Source organism: Hyaena hyaena, unplaced genomic scaffold (genome assembly GCF_003009895.1).
Source record: "Hyaena hyaena isolate Hyena2069 unplaced genomic scaffold, ASM300989v1 scaffold_699, whole genome shotgun sequence".
NCBI lineage: Eukaryota > Metazoa > Chordata > Mammalia > Carnivora > Hyaenidae > Hyaena > Hyaena hyaena.
Window position 1 is genome coordinate 70,446 of NW_024081332.1, and position 16,575 is coordinate 87,020.

The window sequence follows — 16,575 nt, forward strand, 5'->3', positions numbered from 1 at the left end:
GCGCATAGCAAATCTGAGATGTCATACTCCCTATGGCTGGAAGCACAGGAGCGGAAACTTCCCCAGTCCTAGAGCTACAAGGGTCATCACGTAAAGGGTGGAACAGAGGTCTCTACTAAGTCTCTTAGAGACCTTGTATTTACTTCAGTTCCTCTCTCTAATTACCGTCCATAACTACTTTAACCTCAACTACTTAACAGGCATATAAAACTTCTAAAAGTAGCATAGATATTGTTTCAAACACTCTGGACACCAAGCTTTCCTCAAAAATGAACAAAGCATTCAACGTGAATACACAGACACTTGCTAAAAAAGAAAATAACAATCAATAGTTCCAACATTAATCAAATCCAAGAAGACTTCCTATGATCTCTTGTACAGTGACGGCACAGGTCACACACCAGAGCCCACAGATGGGAGGCACTGGCTATTCGGGCCACATCACATCAAAAGTAGTCACGAGCTAGTATGCAGCTTGGTATCCACTGTCCTCCACCAGGCCTGACTCATATTCCTTCCTCCAAAATGTGGAAGGTAATATACTTCACAAAAATGCTTTCACCTCAACTAGAAAGTAGCTGCATTTCTTTAGTCCTAACCCTCAATGTTAGAAGCAGAAATAACAGTTAGATTGCAGACCACAGGCCACAATTATGAATCCTTACTCAGGTCTCCCCCATTTCTCCCAAAGGGAAAGAAGCCTCTTAAAGCCCAAGTAACCTCGGGTCGGGCAGATCCCCAGGAGCCCTGGGATGGCCCCCAAGAGAACTAGTTCCAAACCAGCCTCCTGGACACATACTGTGATATCCTCCAGCGAGGAATCGATGATCTCATAGTTGTCTGGAAGGCAGTAAAACTTGAGGGTGTGGAGGTTGAGGAAGACATGGTGGCTAAACTGGACACTGTGAATGTAGGCATGAGACTTCAAACCCCGGCCTGTAGGGAAGGAGGAAAGGCAGTGTAGGGCAGATGCCAGAAAGAGACAAATCACGTTTCATTTTCCTTTCAGTATTTTGTACTGGAACATATTAATATCACCAAAAACAAAGTACTATGCCATCTGTACAATGAATCTCCTACATGAACTTTTCTCATCACAGAAGTTAGCAAGAAAGAACAGCACATTAGTACTTTATTCCCTGGATGGCATTAAGATATTGGTTAGGGAGGGGCACCTGGGTGGCTCAGTTGGTTAAGTGTCCAACCTCAGCTCAGGTCATGATCTCACGGTTCATGGGTTCAAGCCCATGTCCTGACAACTCAGAGCCTGGAGCCTGCTTTGGATTCTGTGTCTCCCTCTCTCTCTGCCCCTCACCCACTTGCGCTGTCTCTCTCTCTCTCTCAAAAATAAATAAACATTAAAAAAATTTTTTTTTAATTTTTTTAATGTTTTTATTTATTTCTAGGAGAGAGAGAGAGAGACAGCGTGAGCAGGGGAGGGTCAGAGAGAGAGGGAGTCACAGACTGAAACAGGCTCCAGGCTCTGAGCTGGCAGTCAGCACAGAGCCCGACGCGGGGCTCGAACCCACAAACCGCGAGATCATGACCTTAGTGAAAGTCGGACGCTTAACCAACTAAGCCACCCAGGCGCCCCTAAAAATTTTTTTTAAACTATCTCTGGAGGAGACCTGTAGCTGGCACTGAAAACGTAGTAAGTTTAAAATGCACAACACAGCGTGCTTGGGTGGCTCAGTCAGTTAAGCATCCAACTCTTGATCTCAGATCAGGTCATAATCTCATGGTTTGTGAAATAGAGTCCCTGCATCGGGCTCATCACTGACAACATGTAGCCTATATAGGATTTTCTCTTTCCCTCTCCCCAGCTCACAATCCATCCCTCAAAAACAAATAAACATCTTTTAAACATTAAAAAAAAATTTTTTTAAAGCACAATGCTTACTTACCCTGAAAGTACTTGCCACACACCAGACAGGCATATGCATTGATATGTGAGAGGGAGATGGAACATAGTTTCTCAAAGTCAAAGTCCAGCACACTCCTAAAAGAACATTTAAATAAGAGAAGAAAACAATTAATAGGGACAGATGTCTAGGAAAGAACAAGTGAAGCAGCATTGGCTCCACAGTGCACAATGTCACATAGCATCTTTCAGAGATGGTTCAACAGCCTTGTATAAACTGTGGGGAACGTTAACTATTCCTCTCCTAAACATTTACTATAGCAGCCTCAGCCACCAAGTCCCAAGGCAGCGTCAAACTATCTCTACTAGACACACAATGCCAGCGACCATCTTTTTTTCTTTAGAGGACATTGAGTGAACAAACCCTTTTATAGAAGAAAAACCTATTTTTGTCCATAAAAATGAATTGGAAACCTGAATATTAGGAGAATACCTACAAACAGATCTACTTATTCAACCACAAAGTAATGTTACATGAGTACCAAGCAGGTTAAGGGACAAACAACTTTACTTTCACTGAATTCACAGGTGACAAAGAGATTTCTCCTCAAATATTAACTCTAATTGTGTTTGGTCCCAGTAAAGCTGCACTGTCCATTAAAGAAAGCAAGAGCCACAAGGGGATATTGAAATTTCAATTTAAAATAATAAAATTTGGGGCACCAAGGTGGCTCGGTTGGTTAAGCATCTGACTCTTGACTGTGGCTGTTCATGATCTCATGGTTCATGGGTTGGAGCCTTGTGTCAGGCTCTGCACTGGCAGTGTGGAGCCTGCTTGGGATTCTCTCTCTGCCCCTGCCCAACTTGTGCACGCGTGCGCACGCTCTCTCTCTCTCTCAAAAATAAACATTTAAAAATAAAATAAAATTTGAAACTTGGTTCCTCAAGCTGTGTTTCAAGTCCTCGTTAGTCACAATGGCCTGTGCCTGCCACAACAGATAGCCCTGATAAAGAGTAACCCCATTACTAAGAAAGCTTCTATTAGCACTACAACCATAGAGCTTAAGTTGAAAAGCATCATAAGATGCCATCTGGAATCAGAGAAAAGAAACAAGGATGAGGTAACTACCTCTGCTTTAGAACATATCTATTTTTCTTTTCTTTGTTGAATGCCAGCCACCTAGAGTAGTACCTAGCACGTAGTGAGTGTTCAAAAAAATATTTAAATTTGCTACCATCATTTTAAGTACACTATGCACCCTATTATTCCACCAAACAAATTCAAACTAAGCTAAAAGCTCCTTATGCATGTGCCCCCCCTAAAAATATAAAACTAAAAAATAATGCCCCCTGACACTTTATATATGGCAAGAAGCACAATTTTCTGGGCAGAAAGCTTTAAAAAGAACAAAATTTATGATCATTCAAAGTACAGTTCAAAGAACTTTCTGCATAGATTCCACTGTTTGGTGCTGCCCTTGACATCCCTGTCCTACTAACCTGTTAATGGTATCCAGGTACGGGCAATGGCGGCTCCTCCGGTCCTCGGAATCCACGCGGCCATTCTTTGCTGAAAGGAAAATCATCACAGACTGTGAAAATGGGAAACCCGTACTCGGGGTGAACTACTAGTACAAACAAAGAAACACAGAAATGCAAAAAACTAAACAGGATGAACTCCTACACAGGAGGCAAGGCAATACACCAAAAAGCCCACTAATGGAACAAGAGCCAAATTGGGAGAATATATGTGTAACACATATAACCAAAAAACAATTCATTTGCAGATTACATAAAGAAATTGCTGAAACGATAAGAAAAAGACAAACCACCCAACAGAAAATGAGGAATATAACCCTCCTCAACAATCAAGAAAATGCAGATTTTCTTGCACAATAATATACCACTTCATACCTACCATAGAGGGAAAAACATAAAATTGGCAAATTCCAAGTATTGGCAAACAGATAAAGCAATGGAAATGTTCATGTAACTGCTGGTGGTTGTAACTGTTACAACCTCTTGGAAAATAGTACAACCAGATCAAAGTTGAAAATATGCAGAACTCTGACCCCCCCAGCAATCTCTACTTATAAACCTGAAACTTTTGCACATGTACACTGTAAGTGCCTTACTAAAAATATTTAGTAAAGTATTTAGTATTTTAAATATTTAGTATGTACCAGCATATCTGAAAGAGCCCAAACTGGAAACAACCTGAATATCCACCATAAATAAATATATTCTGGTACATCATCAATAGAACACTATATAGCCATGAACATCTACCTGAATTAACCTCAAAAATATGGCTAGGAAAAAAAGAAAAAGGGCAAATCAGAAGACCACATACAGTATGGTTCCATTTACATCAAATACAAAATAAAGCACAGTACTATTTAGGAATATATGTAAGAGGTAAAACTAAAAATATGGAGCACCTGGGTGGCTCAGTCAGTTAAGTGTCCAGCTTCGGCTCAGGTCATGATCTGGCAGTTCACAAGTTAGAGCCCCATGTTGGGCTCTGTACTGACAGCTCAGAGCCTGGAGCCTGCTTTGGATTCTGTGTCTCCCTCTCTGTCTGTCCTTCCCCCACTTGTGCTCTGTCTCTCTCTCTCTCTCAAAAATTAACATTAAGAAATTAAAAAATAAATAAAAGTAGAAATGACAATAGATTTCAGAATAATGAACAGAATATTCAAACATATAGAATAGTGAATTCCCAAACAAGGAAGGCAGATATTAATAGGAAGGGGCCTAAGGGACCTTCTAAGGTACAGGTTACATACCACTTCTTAAGCTGAATAGCATTAGGAGACAATTCTCCATGGGTCTCTCATGTTTCTGTCCATACTGTGACCAAAGGCACTGTCTGCCTCCAGACCTTGTCAAGGATATTTGTATAGTAAACAGCATTAGAAGACAGAGACAGGGTCTCCCTACAGGGCAAAGGGGAGGCAAGTTCACAGACCATTATGAAAGACTTAAGTTCTGTAAGCCCAGAGTTCTTCTCCAGTAAGGCCACCCACTATGAGTATATCTTCTTCATGTTGCTGTGGGAAATGACTCTACAGGAACTAGTCCCATCTTCCTTAGCATCCCGAAAACTGTGGCAGGCTAATTATGTAGCTTGCACTCTCTCTCTATCAGAAAAAAATAAAAGCATTTAAAAAAAAAAATTATGCAGCTTGCAAATAAAATCTCAAACCCTTCACAGTTATTGACAAGTGGTAAATTTAAGGATGTAGATTTTCACTACTTTTTAATATATATTTTTAAATTTATTTATTGTTTAATTTTATATCCAAGTTAGTTAGCATACAGTGAAACAATGATTTCAGGAGTAGATTCTTTAATGCCCCTTACCCATTTAGCCCAACCCCCCCCTCCACAATCCCTCCGTTCTCTATATTTAAGTCTCTTATGTTTTGTCCCCCTCCTTGTTTTTATACTTTTTGCTTCCCTTCCCTTATGTTCATCTGTTTAGTATCTTAAAGTCCTCATATGAATGAAGTCATATATTTGTCTTTCTGTGACTAATTTTGCTTAGCATGATACCATCCAGTTCCATCCACATAGTTGCAAATGGCAAAATTTCATTTTTTGACTGCCAATACTCCAGTGTGTATGTGTGCGTGCACGCGCTCAAGCACACACATACACACATACCACATCTTCTTTATTCATTTATCCACAGATGGAGATTTGGGCTCTTCCCACACTTTGGCTATTGTTGATACTGCTGCTATAAACACTGGGGTGCATGTGCCCCTTCAAAACAACACACCTGTATCCCTTGGGTAAATACTTAGTAGTGCAATTGCTCAGTCGTAGGGTAGTTCTGGTTTTAATTTTTTGAGGAAACTCCATACTGTTTTCCATAGTGGCTGCATCAGTTTGCATTCCCACCAGCAGTGCAAAAGAGATCCTCTTTCTCCACATTCTCACCAACATCTATTGTTGCCTGAGTTGTTAATGTTAGCCATTCTGACAGGTGTGAGGTGGTATCTCATTGTGGTTTTGATTTGTATTTCCTTGAGGATGAGTGATGTTGAGCATTTTTTCATGTGTCTGTCGGCCATCTGGATGTCTTCTTTGGAAAAGTATATATTCATGTCTTTTGCCCATTTCTTCACTGGATTATCTGGTTTCTTGAGTGTTGAGTTTGATAAGTTCTTTATAGATTTAAGATACTAACCCTTTCTCTGATATGTCATTTGCAAATATCTTCTCCCATTCCATCAGTTGCCTTTTAGTTTCGCTGATTATTTCCTTTGCTGTGCAGCAGATTTTTATTTTGATAAAGTCCTAATAGTTCACTTTTGCTTTTGTTTCCCTTGCCTCCAGAGATGTGCTGAATAAGAAGTTGCTGCAGCCAAGATCAAGGAGGTTTTTGCCTGGTTTTGTCTCTAGGGTTTTGATGGCTTCCTGTCTTACATTTAGGTCTTTCATCCATTTTGAGTTTACTTTTGTGTATAGTGTAAGATAGTGGTCCAGGTTCATTTTTCTGCATGTTGCTGTCCAATTTTCCCAGCACCATTTTGCTGAAGAGACTGTCTTTATTTCATTGGATATTCTTTCCTGCTTTGTCAAAGACTAGATGGCCATATGTTTGTGGATCCATTTCTGGGTTCTCTATTCTGTTTCATCAATCTGAGTGTATGTTTTTGTGCCAGAACCATACTGTCCAATGATTATAGCTTTGTAATACATCTTGAAGTCCAGGATTGTGATGCCTCCAGCTTCTGTTTTCTTTTTTCAAGATTGCTTTGGCTATTCAGGGTCTTTTCTGGTTCCATACGTATTTTAAGATTGTTCTAATTCTGTGAAGAATGCTGGTGTTATTTTGATAGGGATGCTCATTCTTCTTTAAACTATACTTGTGCATTATATTCAATCCATCTTAGTACCTGTGATCTACTTTACCATAAAAATAAAAGAGGGGAAAAAGACAAGCCAGAACTGCAACTGGGATTCTAGCCTATTTCAAAAAAAATAATCTCCTTTATCACAACTAGGCAAAATATCTAAAAAACAATTTCTCTTCCAAAGAAAGGGAAAACAGAAACTGATAAGTTATTTAAGAAAAACAAAGAATACCCTGAAATTATTAATTATTCAAAAATATTTATCAAGCACTTTCTATGAGTAAGGTGCTATTCTGGACCCTACGTGTAATACAAAAAAATATGTCAAACAGAAGACCCTGAGTAAAAAGTTTAAAAAGAGTAAAAGTTAGTATTAAAGTATGATCATAAATACATAAGCAGGACCAGAAGGCAGAATTATAAAGTCTTGGAGAACTAGTAACCCCTCCCGCAAATCCCACTGTTAGCATGTAAGCATAGTGATACATTCACCTACTGCTTCAGTAGGCTTCTACTAACTCACCAGAAAGCAAGTATACAGGAACAGGTTCAAGTCAGGAATTTCAAGTTCAGTGAAGGAAATGTAATTCCGGTGAAAATGAAAAGCTTCAAAAGTGATGGAAACCTACTTAACAACCGGTAGGATATCAACAAATTGGTATAGGTAGCCCTCTACAGACAGGGAATCAAGGATGGGTAAAGAGGTCTCCAGAAATTAGCAGTGTCAGGCAAAGCGGGAATCCAGAGGAAGGAGGCAAAAGGCTGCAGTCATGGATGGGAGTTAAGACTCCCTAGCAGTTATCAGAGTGGCTCCCGAAGGTCACAGCCTCCAAACTATCTCCGCTAACTTTCATAGGGACAGCCACGTAAAATCCACTTTCCCAAACCACAGTGACTCGGTCCCGGTAAAGAATGGCAGAGCAAGCAGTATGCCAGAGGTGCCTGGGGTTCAGGATCTTGATGCTACATGGGCACATTCCAGATATTACAACAGAACTTACAAGTCAGATGTTTTGTAAAAACTGAAGGGCAAAACACAATTTAGTAGGTGATTTTCCAGTTATTTACAAAAGTAATTAGCACAGCCCCTGGCCCACGTTAGGCATTCGATAAAGGGCAGCTGCTGTTATTTCTACTGTTGTTAAAACATTAGAATTACGGTTTTCATTAAGACTAGTACTGTCCTGGGGCGCCTGGGTGTCTCAGTCAGTTAAGCGTCCGACTTAGGCTCAGGTCATGATCTTATGGTTCGTGGGTTCGAGCCCCGCGTCGGGCTCTGTGCTGACAGCTCAGAGCCTGGAGCCTGCTTCAGATTCTGTGTCTCCCTCTCTCTCTGACCTTCCCCTGCTCACGCTGTCTCTCTCTCTCTCTCTCAGAAATAAATAAAACATTAAAAAATAAAAAAAAGACTAGTACTGTCCTCATTAAAACGTAGAGGAGGCTTGTCGCCAACAATAGTGGAAAGTGACTGCCCCACCCCCACCCTCACTCCCAGTGAAAGTTGTCAAGAGGAAAAGGAGAACGAGAGAGCCGAGCCCGCGCCCGGCCCCGCCCGGCCCAGCACAGCCCCGCGCACCTCGCACCTCCCGCTCTGGCTCGGAATCCTCGTCGACCTCGCGCTCCCGCTTCACTCGCAAAGGCGGGACGACCGGCGTCGGGGCCTCGCGCGCGCTCACAGGCTCGACCTCCCGCTTCACACGCGCTGGGCTGCCCCGGGAGCTCGGCGCCTCAGTCTCCCGCTCCCGATCTCGCTCCCGCTTGACGCGACCCGAACTGCCCCGCGACTCGGACTCGCGCTTCCCGCGGGTGGAACCACGAGATTCACGCTTGGACCGGCCGGACATTGCCACTACCGGCCGAGTCCCTCTGCGCAGGCTCAAAGCACGCCAGAGCGCAAGGCAGGCAGCCAATCAGGAGCGGTGCTGTTAGCCAGCCCAGGGCTCTCTACGAGTCCGCATTGCGGACACATTTCGCCAGGGGAAACCTTCTGGGAGGTACTGTATCTCCTGAGGTCCCTTTACGTCTGGGCCTACTGCCACCTTACCCAAAATTTGCAGCTAACAGAGAGGGAACCTTTCAATGGTGTGGAAGCTGTTAGCGCCGGGATTGCTCAGTCGGTTAAGCCTCTGACTCTTGGATTTTGGCTCAGGTCATGATCTCACAGTGCTGGATCGAGTCCCACGGCGGGTTCTGAATGCTGAGAGCATAGAGCCTACTCTGTCCCTCCTGCCTCCAAACCCTGTGCTCCTGCTGTCTCAAAATAAATGAGTAAACATTAAAAATTTTTTAAAGACTTGAAAACTACACACACAGATCCTACAAGCGTTGGATCCTCCTGCGGGGACAGTTAAGATATGGGTAGGGTGGGCTCAGGCGCTTGGCCGGCTGGAAGGGGTGTCCCACTCTCCAGCAGCCTTCCTGGGGCTGCCTGGTGGCGGGGTACTGCTCTGTACCCTGCCAGAGCACTCACCTCCTCACAACCTGCTTTGAGGTAGATGCTTTCAGTGTCCTCATTTACAAATGAGGAAACTGAGGCACTGGAGCTCAATAGCTGAGGTCACGCAACTGATAGGAGTTTCACCGCATTTTATCACCACAAAAAGGAGAGGAAGACTCCATACCGAATGCTGAGTGGCGTATTGGGTGCTTTGTGTTCTTCTGAATTTTCTTATGTGTTAACAGTAAGCCTAAGTCCCGTTTCCTATTGCTAATGTCACAAAGAAAAGCCCCGACGGAGAGTGGAAGCTGCGCATGCCCCATCTCAGCAGCCGCGCAGGCAACTCCGCGCGCTGGGCCGCTCGGCCCGCCTGGCTTTTTTGGGGCGGGACCAGGGCCGGGGGCCGGAAGTCGGGGTGCGGAGCTTGCCCGGCGGGAGGGCGGCCGTTGGGGCCGTTGTGTCGCCGCCTGCTCCGACCACAGGGCTCCAGATGGAAGCGGCGCCGGACCCCGGGCCGGGACTCTGCTGTAAGCCGGGCGGCCGGCTGGACATGAGCCACGGCTTCGTGCACCACATCCGACGGAACCAGCTCGCCCGGTACCGCCCCGCCCCGCCGCCGCCACCCCCAGCCTAGCTTGGCCCGACCGTCTCTGACTCCCGCTCGGCTCCCCGCAGGGACGACTATGATAAGAAGGTGAAGCAAGCGGCCAAGGAGAAGGCGAGGAGGCGGCACACGCCGGCGCCGACGCGGCCCCGCAAGCCCGACCTGCAGGTGTACCTGCCGCGACACCGAGGTGAGGCCGCCCACCCCGCCTGTCTCCTTCAGCCCGCGCGCTCTTTCGGCTCCCAGCCCTTTGCCTTTATGCACTCTTTTCTCTATATGGAAAATACCACTTTTTATTGGAAAATACCACTTTTTATTCCCCAAGGCCCGGTTCACGTCGTCCCTTCCCGGAACCCCCACCTGGACGCCCCCCATTCTCTGCTCACTGAATCTCCCTGAAAGCAGAGAAGGCCCAGTTAAGCATCGCTATTACAGGAAATACCTGGGAGCCAGCAAGAAGTTGTCTACTGCTTTGACCACCGTGCTGTGTTTTATAGAGTTCTCACTCCCTGACGGAGAGAAAGCTCGGCACAGCTGTAGTTGACCAGAACATACTCGTAAAAGGAAACCCAAAGTTAGTATTTAAAATGGCCTTTTCTTAAAAAAATAAATAAAATAACACCTTTTCTCAAGCTTCGCAGGGACCTAAAGATCACAGTAGCTAACGTGGCACTAAATTTGTTTAGCGTTACTTAAAAGTTGTTTTTTAGGTCTTGGGTACTCTCATTCACTTAGTTTTCACTGACTCCCATGATATGGGAACTATTATCATTTGTTTCACAGTCAGGAAACAGGCACAGAGAGATTAAGTAACTTGCCCAAGATTTCAGAGCTAATAAATGGCAGAGCCTGTATTTGAACCCAGGCAGGGCTCTATCGACCTCTCCACTACTTTCCTACGAAGGCATATTGTATTTTTCCTGTGTGACTGCTGGCCCCAGAGCACAGACACAAAGATAAACAAAACTACTCATTGGCAGCACACTTAACACATGCATACACACACAGGGTCTGTAAGAAAATTGGAACTTTCTTTATGGTTATATTTTCATGTTTCATACATGTGGGCAGGGGCTCCAACAGCTTTCCCCTCTTCCCTTTCACTGTGATTCATCCTTCCAGATGGCTCTACCCGCCCAAGCAATCCAGACTGTGAGGAATCTGGTGAAAGCAGCAGTAGTGGCGGCTCGGAGCCAGAGCCTTCTGGCCATCAGCTCTTCTGTTTAGAATATGAGGCAGACAGCGGAGAGGTCACCTCGGTTATCGTGTATCAGGTATGCCGCGTGGAGGCAGCTGCAACCTGAAGGTCCCGGGCTGTGCTAGAAATCACTGCCAGAGCCTGAGCCACTGTTTTCCTCAGGGCCAGTGGGAAGTGTCGGCTCTGCATTAGGAGCATATACTGCCGGGCGATGCTTTTGGGCACAACTCATGCCTGTCACACAGTGATTCTCAGCGGGCAACAGGGAGGGCACGTGGCCCCCAGGTGAAAATCACTATTACAGGGGCCATCCGGGAAATGACAGGCACTGGCAGGAAGCCTTGAGTCAAACGGAGTTCTGTAAGAGTGTGGTCTAGGGACAGGGCAGGTCGCCTTTCCAGAAGAGGCCAGGCCCTGAGCTTCCCGACTCTTCCTCCACGTAGGATGATGATCCAGGAAGGGTGAGTGAGGAGGTGTCGGCACACACGCCTCTGGACCCACCCCTGCGAGAGGCCCTCAAGTTGCGCATCCAGGAGGAGATTGCAAAGCGCCAGAGCCGACATTGACCAGGCTGAAGGCAGTCTCGTCAGGCTGGATTCACTGCCCAGGGAGCTCACCCCTAGTTCGGGGGTGCCAGCACCAGTCTGAACTGATCTTGAGACACACACACACACACACACACACACACACACATATCCCAAGTTCGGGGGTGCCAGCACCAGTCTGAACTGATCTTGAGACACACACACACACGTACACACACACACACACACACACACACACCCCAAGTTCGGGGGTGCCAACACCAGTCTGAACTGATCTTGAGACACAGACACACACACACACACACACACACACACACACACCCCAAGCTGACACATCCATAGGAATAGAGGGACAAGCCTGGCCACCTCCTTTGTGGCCATTCTTTCTTATATCTGGGCCCATTTGTATCTGGAATTTGAAAACTTTGATTGGCTGCCTTGGTGTCCTGGAAGCAGAGATTCCAGGGAGAGCTGAGGTTCCTCATAGCTTGTGCTAACATGCTGCTTTCTTACTGAGGTCACATGCCATGGGACACCTAGCCGCTGCGCCCCACCCAGCTCAGTGAGCCGTGTTTGTTTCTTTATGGTTCCTTTGTTCCTTGCTTCTGCTCACTTCCATCCACATTTTCCTAGATCTTTTCTTCAGCTGTTTCTTTGTTCTTTCCATTCTCTCCTCTCTTGATCTCAGAATCCATCAGTTCCACCCCACGTCCCAACATAACTGCACCTCCCAATTGCTCGGGACTGTGGAGGTGGGGAGTTATCAGTCAAGTAGGAGATTTTCATTTTTAAGGCGGAAAGCATGTCTCCCTCCCCTTCCATGGCTTTTGCAGGTTTCTCTCAACACCCCCTGCCTTGCACCGTCTAGATAGAGCTAGAAGACAATGTCAGAACTAAACTGCAAGGGTTTCCTGCAGCACAACCTGCCTTGCATATGGCTACAGGACTCTAGTTTTTAGCCTCCCCAGCTGTGAAGAGACCATCCTCTGCTCAGGCTAGAGAGGGATCAACAAAACAAGCTTGAAACGACTCTCCTAATGTGACATAAGTCTTGAATGTCCATACAAAGGGAAATTCAACATAAGCAATAATTGCCTATTTGGAACCCTAGTTGAAAAAAAAAGAGAAAGGAAAAGAAAAAGAATAAAAGGCACAAAGAAAGGGCTGTGAAATGAGCCTCTCTCATCTTCCTCTGCCCCATTCTTTTTCCTTTCCTATCTCCGAAGAGTATATAAACTGAGATACTTAGAATAAAGATCCTAGGAATATCACTGCTTTCATCTCAGTGAACATTTTCCCTAATGCAGGGTTAGGCTGAGCTCTGAGAAGTCCACAAGACATCCTGTGCAGAGGAGTTCCAAGCCACTTGAGATTTCCAGCAACTGACCTAACCTCAGTGACTTGAAGTACGGGGTTTCAGTGAGCCCACGAACACTCTGGATTTCTTGAAACCAAAGTTTCCCCCCACCCCCCGCTCCAGGGGTTTCTCTACATCAGGGTCTCAAGATTAGTCTGGCATTTCCATCTCAGCACCTTTTCTCTTAAAGGACACCTGAAGGCACTCACTGTTGGTTTGTGCCTACACCCCTGAAAAATCTACCGCCTCTGGAATGGGGCAAGGCAGCTACTTAAACTACATCATCAGAATCTAGCAAGCTGCAGCTTGCAGTACCAGAGGAATCCTGGGAAGGTGAGTGAGGTGGATAAGTGAGGCCAAGGACCAGAATGTTCCTGACCCACAGAGCTGGCCTAAGGTTAAATGCCTTAAACTTGCCAGTCCTAGGCTCAGTTCTACTTTCAGAGGAGAAAGTCTGCCTTCTACTTACTCAGCCAGGCTAGAAGTGCCTTCTGACTTGTAATGTTAAACACCCTCCAGAGCCTCCTGGGTCAGGGAGGCTGTGCCACACTCTAGCCCCAATCTTCCTGCAGCTCAGAGGACTGGGGATTTTAGTCTTCCAGCTCTTCAACTGATCTTCCGACTTGGACATGGGATTTCACTGGAACTCTTAGGCTTCCTAGTCTGGAAATACTTTTTGGGTCTGTCTTCTCACAACTGGATGGCCTCTTTCATGGATTTATTACAGAATTTAGAAACAAGACCAGAAGAAGAGGTTGGGGGCATGGGACCTGAAATTTTAGCCTCCATTCCTGTTTGTAAGAAGGGAAGTGTGTACCTATTGTGACCTTTTATGTGTTTGTAATGTAATCCTCACACTCTCAGGTAAGAAACTCACGGGAACTCCATGTTTGTGAGCTTTTTTCTTGAGGCATTTTGCTTATCAAGTGCATATAAAATATTTTCCACCCTAAGAAGCATCCTAATTCTTAGCTAATTTAAGCACCACGACTAGAAACCACTAACCATGGTACTTCAACGCAAGGTTGTCCTCTCAGGGAGGCCTGTTGGTGATGCTGCTACCACTGCTCCAGCTGTGCCTCAAATGCTTCCCTGGGAGTGGCCGTCAGCCAGCTGGCAGCCTTCTAGCTCAGGCTCCTCGCTTATTGCCACCCCTCAGCAGGGCTCCAAGACGGCGCTGGCACCATCCAGTTTCTTCACCAGACTTGCCTCCAGACATCTTCCAGCTGTTTGCAAAACTCGGTGCTTTGCCATCAAGGAGCGTGTTCCAGAGCATTTCCCGTAGGCTCTCCAGATATCACAGAGAGGTCTGCCCTGTGCTATTTGGTACAGTGGCAACCGTGTCAGACTAACTGGAGCTTTCTGGCAGGCTGCTTCAGAATCTACTCACTTGACTAGATACTTTCTTGGCTGTCAGAAAGAAGTCTGGTAGCCTTAAGACCTATCTCATGCCCTTGAATGTTCTTACTGAAGGTAGGCATTGGATTTTAAGGCTTTGTATTTCCTGGGCCATGATCGTTGATATTATAAATAGAAGGAATCTGGGGTTCTTAGGGGCTTTCGGCTGTTTAAGAGTAAACACTAAAGTTTGCATTCTAGCCAGTTGGCAAGCATAGAAGTCTTTGAAGAATGTGATGCAAGAACAGAAAAGAAGTAAAGCTTTTTGTACTGAGAGTAGGAGTCTGTGGAGCTTGGCCAGCCACTAGGACCAACGTGGGCAATAACAAATGCTTCTCCTTGTGGATGAGACTCTGAAAAGGGCATTCCACCTCCATGATCCACTCTGCAAGGCACTGCCAACCTGAGATCAGCCCGTGGGGCTGGAAGAAACCTTTTGGCGTAGTGACTGTCCAACCTGCTGTGCATTTGCCAGGATGCATGCATGGTAGAGTAGCGGATCCGCAGCCCATTCCCAAGTGTAAATGAGGCCCTTGCACAGAGAAAGGGGAAGGAGGACAATTGTTTTCCTACCTCTGAGCCTTCTGGGAGAATCAGCACAGAATGTTGACAATTATTTGAAACATCTTAAGCCCCCTCATTGAATTCCTGTCCTGTCTCTGAGGAATCAGATAGCCAAAAAGCCATAGGCACGTACCCCACATTTCTCCAGTAGCTAGAGTGACACTAGAAGTAAAAACCTGAGTAAATGGCTCCTTTGCCTACTCAGAGGCACCAGATGAGAGGTTGGTTTTACTGGTTTGAGTTGTGGTGTTAAATGTGTAACAAGCCATATATTCTTCTGTTTCCACATTTCCAATGTTTCTGCTGTGTGGACTAATGAAGTGTGCAAATTATTTGAAAATCCTGGAAGGAAGGTACTTTTCAAAAACAGTATTCTTTTTGAGCAATAAACTTAACTATTTTTACAGCACTGTTTTTGCCAAGAGTTTTGAAATCGCTTGTGTACATAAGAGAAGTACAGATTAAATGCCTGCCCTAAAGTCATTCAGCACCACAGAATCAGCACTTGAAATCTCATCTCTTGCTTTGCCTTGACTATTTTAAGAACTGTCCTGGTTGAAGCATAACAACTAGACTCACGTACCATTAGAGCTAGGAGGGACTATTAAAGATGTCTGGCCCCACTTGTCTTCTGATAAGTGACTCCTCCCTACCGACTACATTTGAAGAGCTCTTCTGTCACGGGGAGTTCTACTCTATCTTGGGGTAATTCTACTTTAGGGACTACTGAGATTGTCATATTCAGCCACAATCTGCCTCTGTCACAGTTCTGGAGTGCTTGTCTTACCTCCGCTTTATGTTAGAACAGCCAGTGTAGGATCCAAGTAGCTTCTCAGGTCTTCCCATGATAACGGTTGGACAGGAACTCAAACCCAGCTCAACAGAATGTAGTTAAGTGTTGACTGAAACTTGGAAAACTTCCAAGGAGGTAGGAAATGCTGAGGCTTCACAGCACCGTTGGGCAGGTGAGAAAAAGGTGCCTGCTCCAGTGGGAACACAACCTGGGCAGGAAGGTGGTGCTTACCTGTGAATGAGCAAGAGGCACATCTGTGTTCTGCGGCAAAGAGCATGACTGCCAGAAAGTGGACTGAATTTCATGCCCCACTAGTCCATTCAGCCAGTTCTTGTAGCGTGATTTCTCTGCACAGCCATTCTTCTTGGCCCTGCTTTAACTACTTGTCCTGATGCAGTTCAGAAAAGGGCTCTCCCACAAATTTCCTGTTTCTCTTTTTTTACCTTCCACTGGGTCAAAAAAAAGGTTGCTCCTTCAAGCCCTCTTCCAGATTATCTATCTGCTCCATTTTCCCCTCAGTATGGGGCCCCCTGTTTGTGCACATTACCTTTGACTCTCGGCACTGCCAGACCTAAGCGCCCCCTGCTCCTGGCAGCCTGGGCCCTCCAGGTAATGACCGATCAGGCAGCCCCCCTGCTGTCCCACAGGGGCTCCAGCACATTCTGGGCTGCTGCTTACAGTAGCCAGACCACTTTGGGTTGTGTGAAAAGAAGTATTCTCACTCTTTTTTGTTGTGAAAAGAATGTCCAGGAAGGCACCCTTGGCCTGTACATTTTGGTGAAGCCGATGGTAATTTATTCCCACACTATCCTGTTTCCTCTTCCCAAATTGCTCTGAGTCTCCAGCCTGCCTCTTGCTAACCAGCACCTGTCCATGTGTGACCATAGATATCCATTGGTCTCTGTGGCCTTGTTTCAATAAGTGCTCATCAGTTGGGAAACATGTTTTGG

At 45.6% G+C, this 16,575-nt stretch overlaps 2 protein-coding genes across 3 annotated transcripts in view; one reads left to right on the forward strand and one right to left on the reverse strand.

Annotated features, from left to right (window-relative positions):
• USP39 (ubiquitin specific peptidase 39) overlaps positions 1-8,595 on the reverse strand; it is a 29,543-nt gene extending 20,948 nt beyond the window's left edge. Inside the window, exons 1-4 of one of the 2 annotated variants that reach the window (XM_039217631.1) lie at positions 8,306-8,595; positions 3,362-3,431; positions 1,905-1,999; positions 800-936 (exon numbers count right to left, since the gene is read on the reverse strand). In XM_039217631.1, coding sequence (XP_039073562.1) covers positions 800-936; positions 1,905-1,999; positions 3,362-3,431; positions 8,306-8,573 — 570 coding nt within the window. In that variant the 5' untranslated portion in view covers positions 8,574-8,595. Of the gene's footprint in view, positions 1-799; positions 937-1,904; positions 2,000-3,361; positions 3,432-4,650; positions 4,801-8,305 lie in introns of those variants that run through there. The other variant, XM_039217632.1, reaches the window with a different exon arrangement.
• Positions 8,596-9,575: 980 nt separating this feature from the next.
• CUNH2orf68 (chromosome unknown C2orf68 homolog) lies at positions 9,576-15,241 on the forward strand. Its single transcript, XM_039217613.1, has 4 exons — positions 9,576-9,763; positions 9,842-9,960; positions 10,893-11,044; positions 11,412-15,241. Exons 1-4 carry the CDS (start codon positions 9,657-9,659, stop codon positions 11,532-11,534), a joined length of 501 nt encoding a protein of 166 aa, XP_039073544.1. The 5' UTR covers positions 9,576-9,656; the 3' UTR covers positions 11,535-15,241.
• Positions 15,242-16,575: the final 1,334 nt, after the last annotated feature.

Bases quoted from the DNA above. Each gene is read 5' to 3' on its own strand.
- CUNH2orf68 (XM_039217613.1), top strand. From the start codon at position 9,657: ATGGAAGCGGCGCCGGACCCCGGGCCGGGACTCTGCTGTAAGCCGGGC. The intron at 9,764-9,841 runs GTACCGCCCCGC...GGCTCCCCGCAG, and splicing joins CGACGGAACCAGCTCGCCCG to GGACGACTATGATAAGAAGG. The intron at 9,961-10,892 runs GTGAGGCCGCCC...TCATCCTTCCAG, and splicing joins GTACCTGCCGCGACACCGAG to ATGGCTCTACCCGCCCAAGC.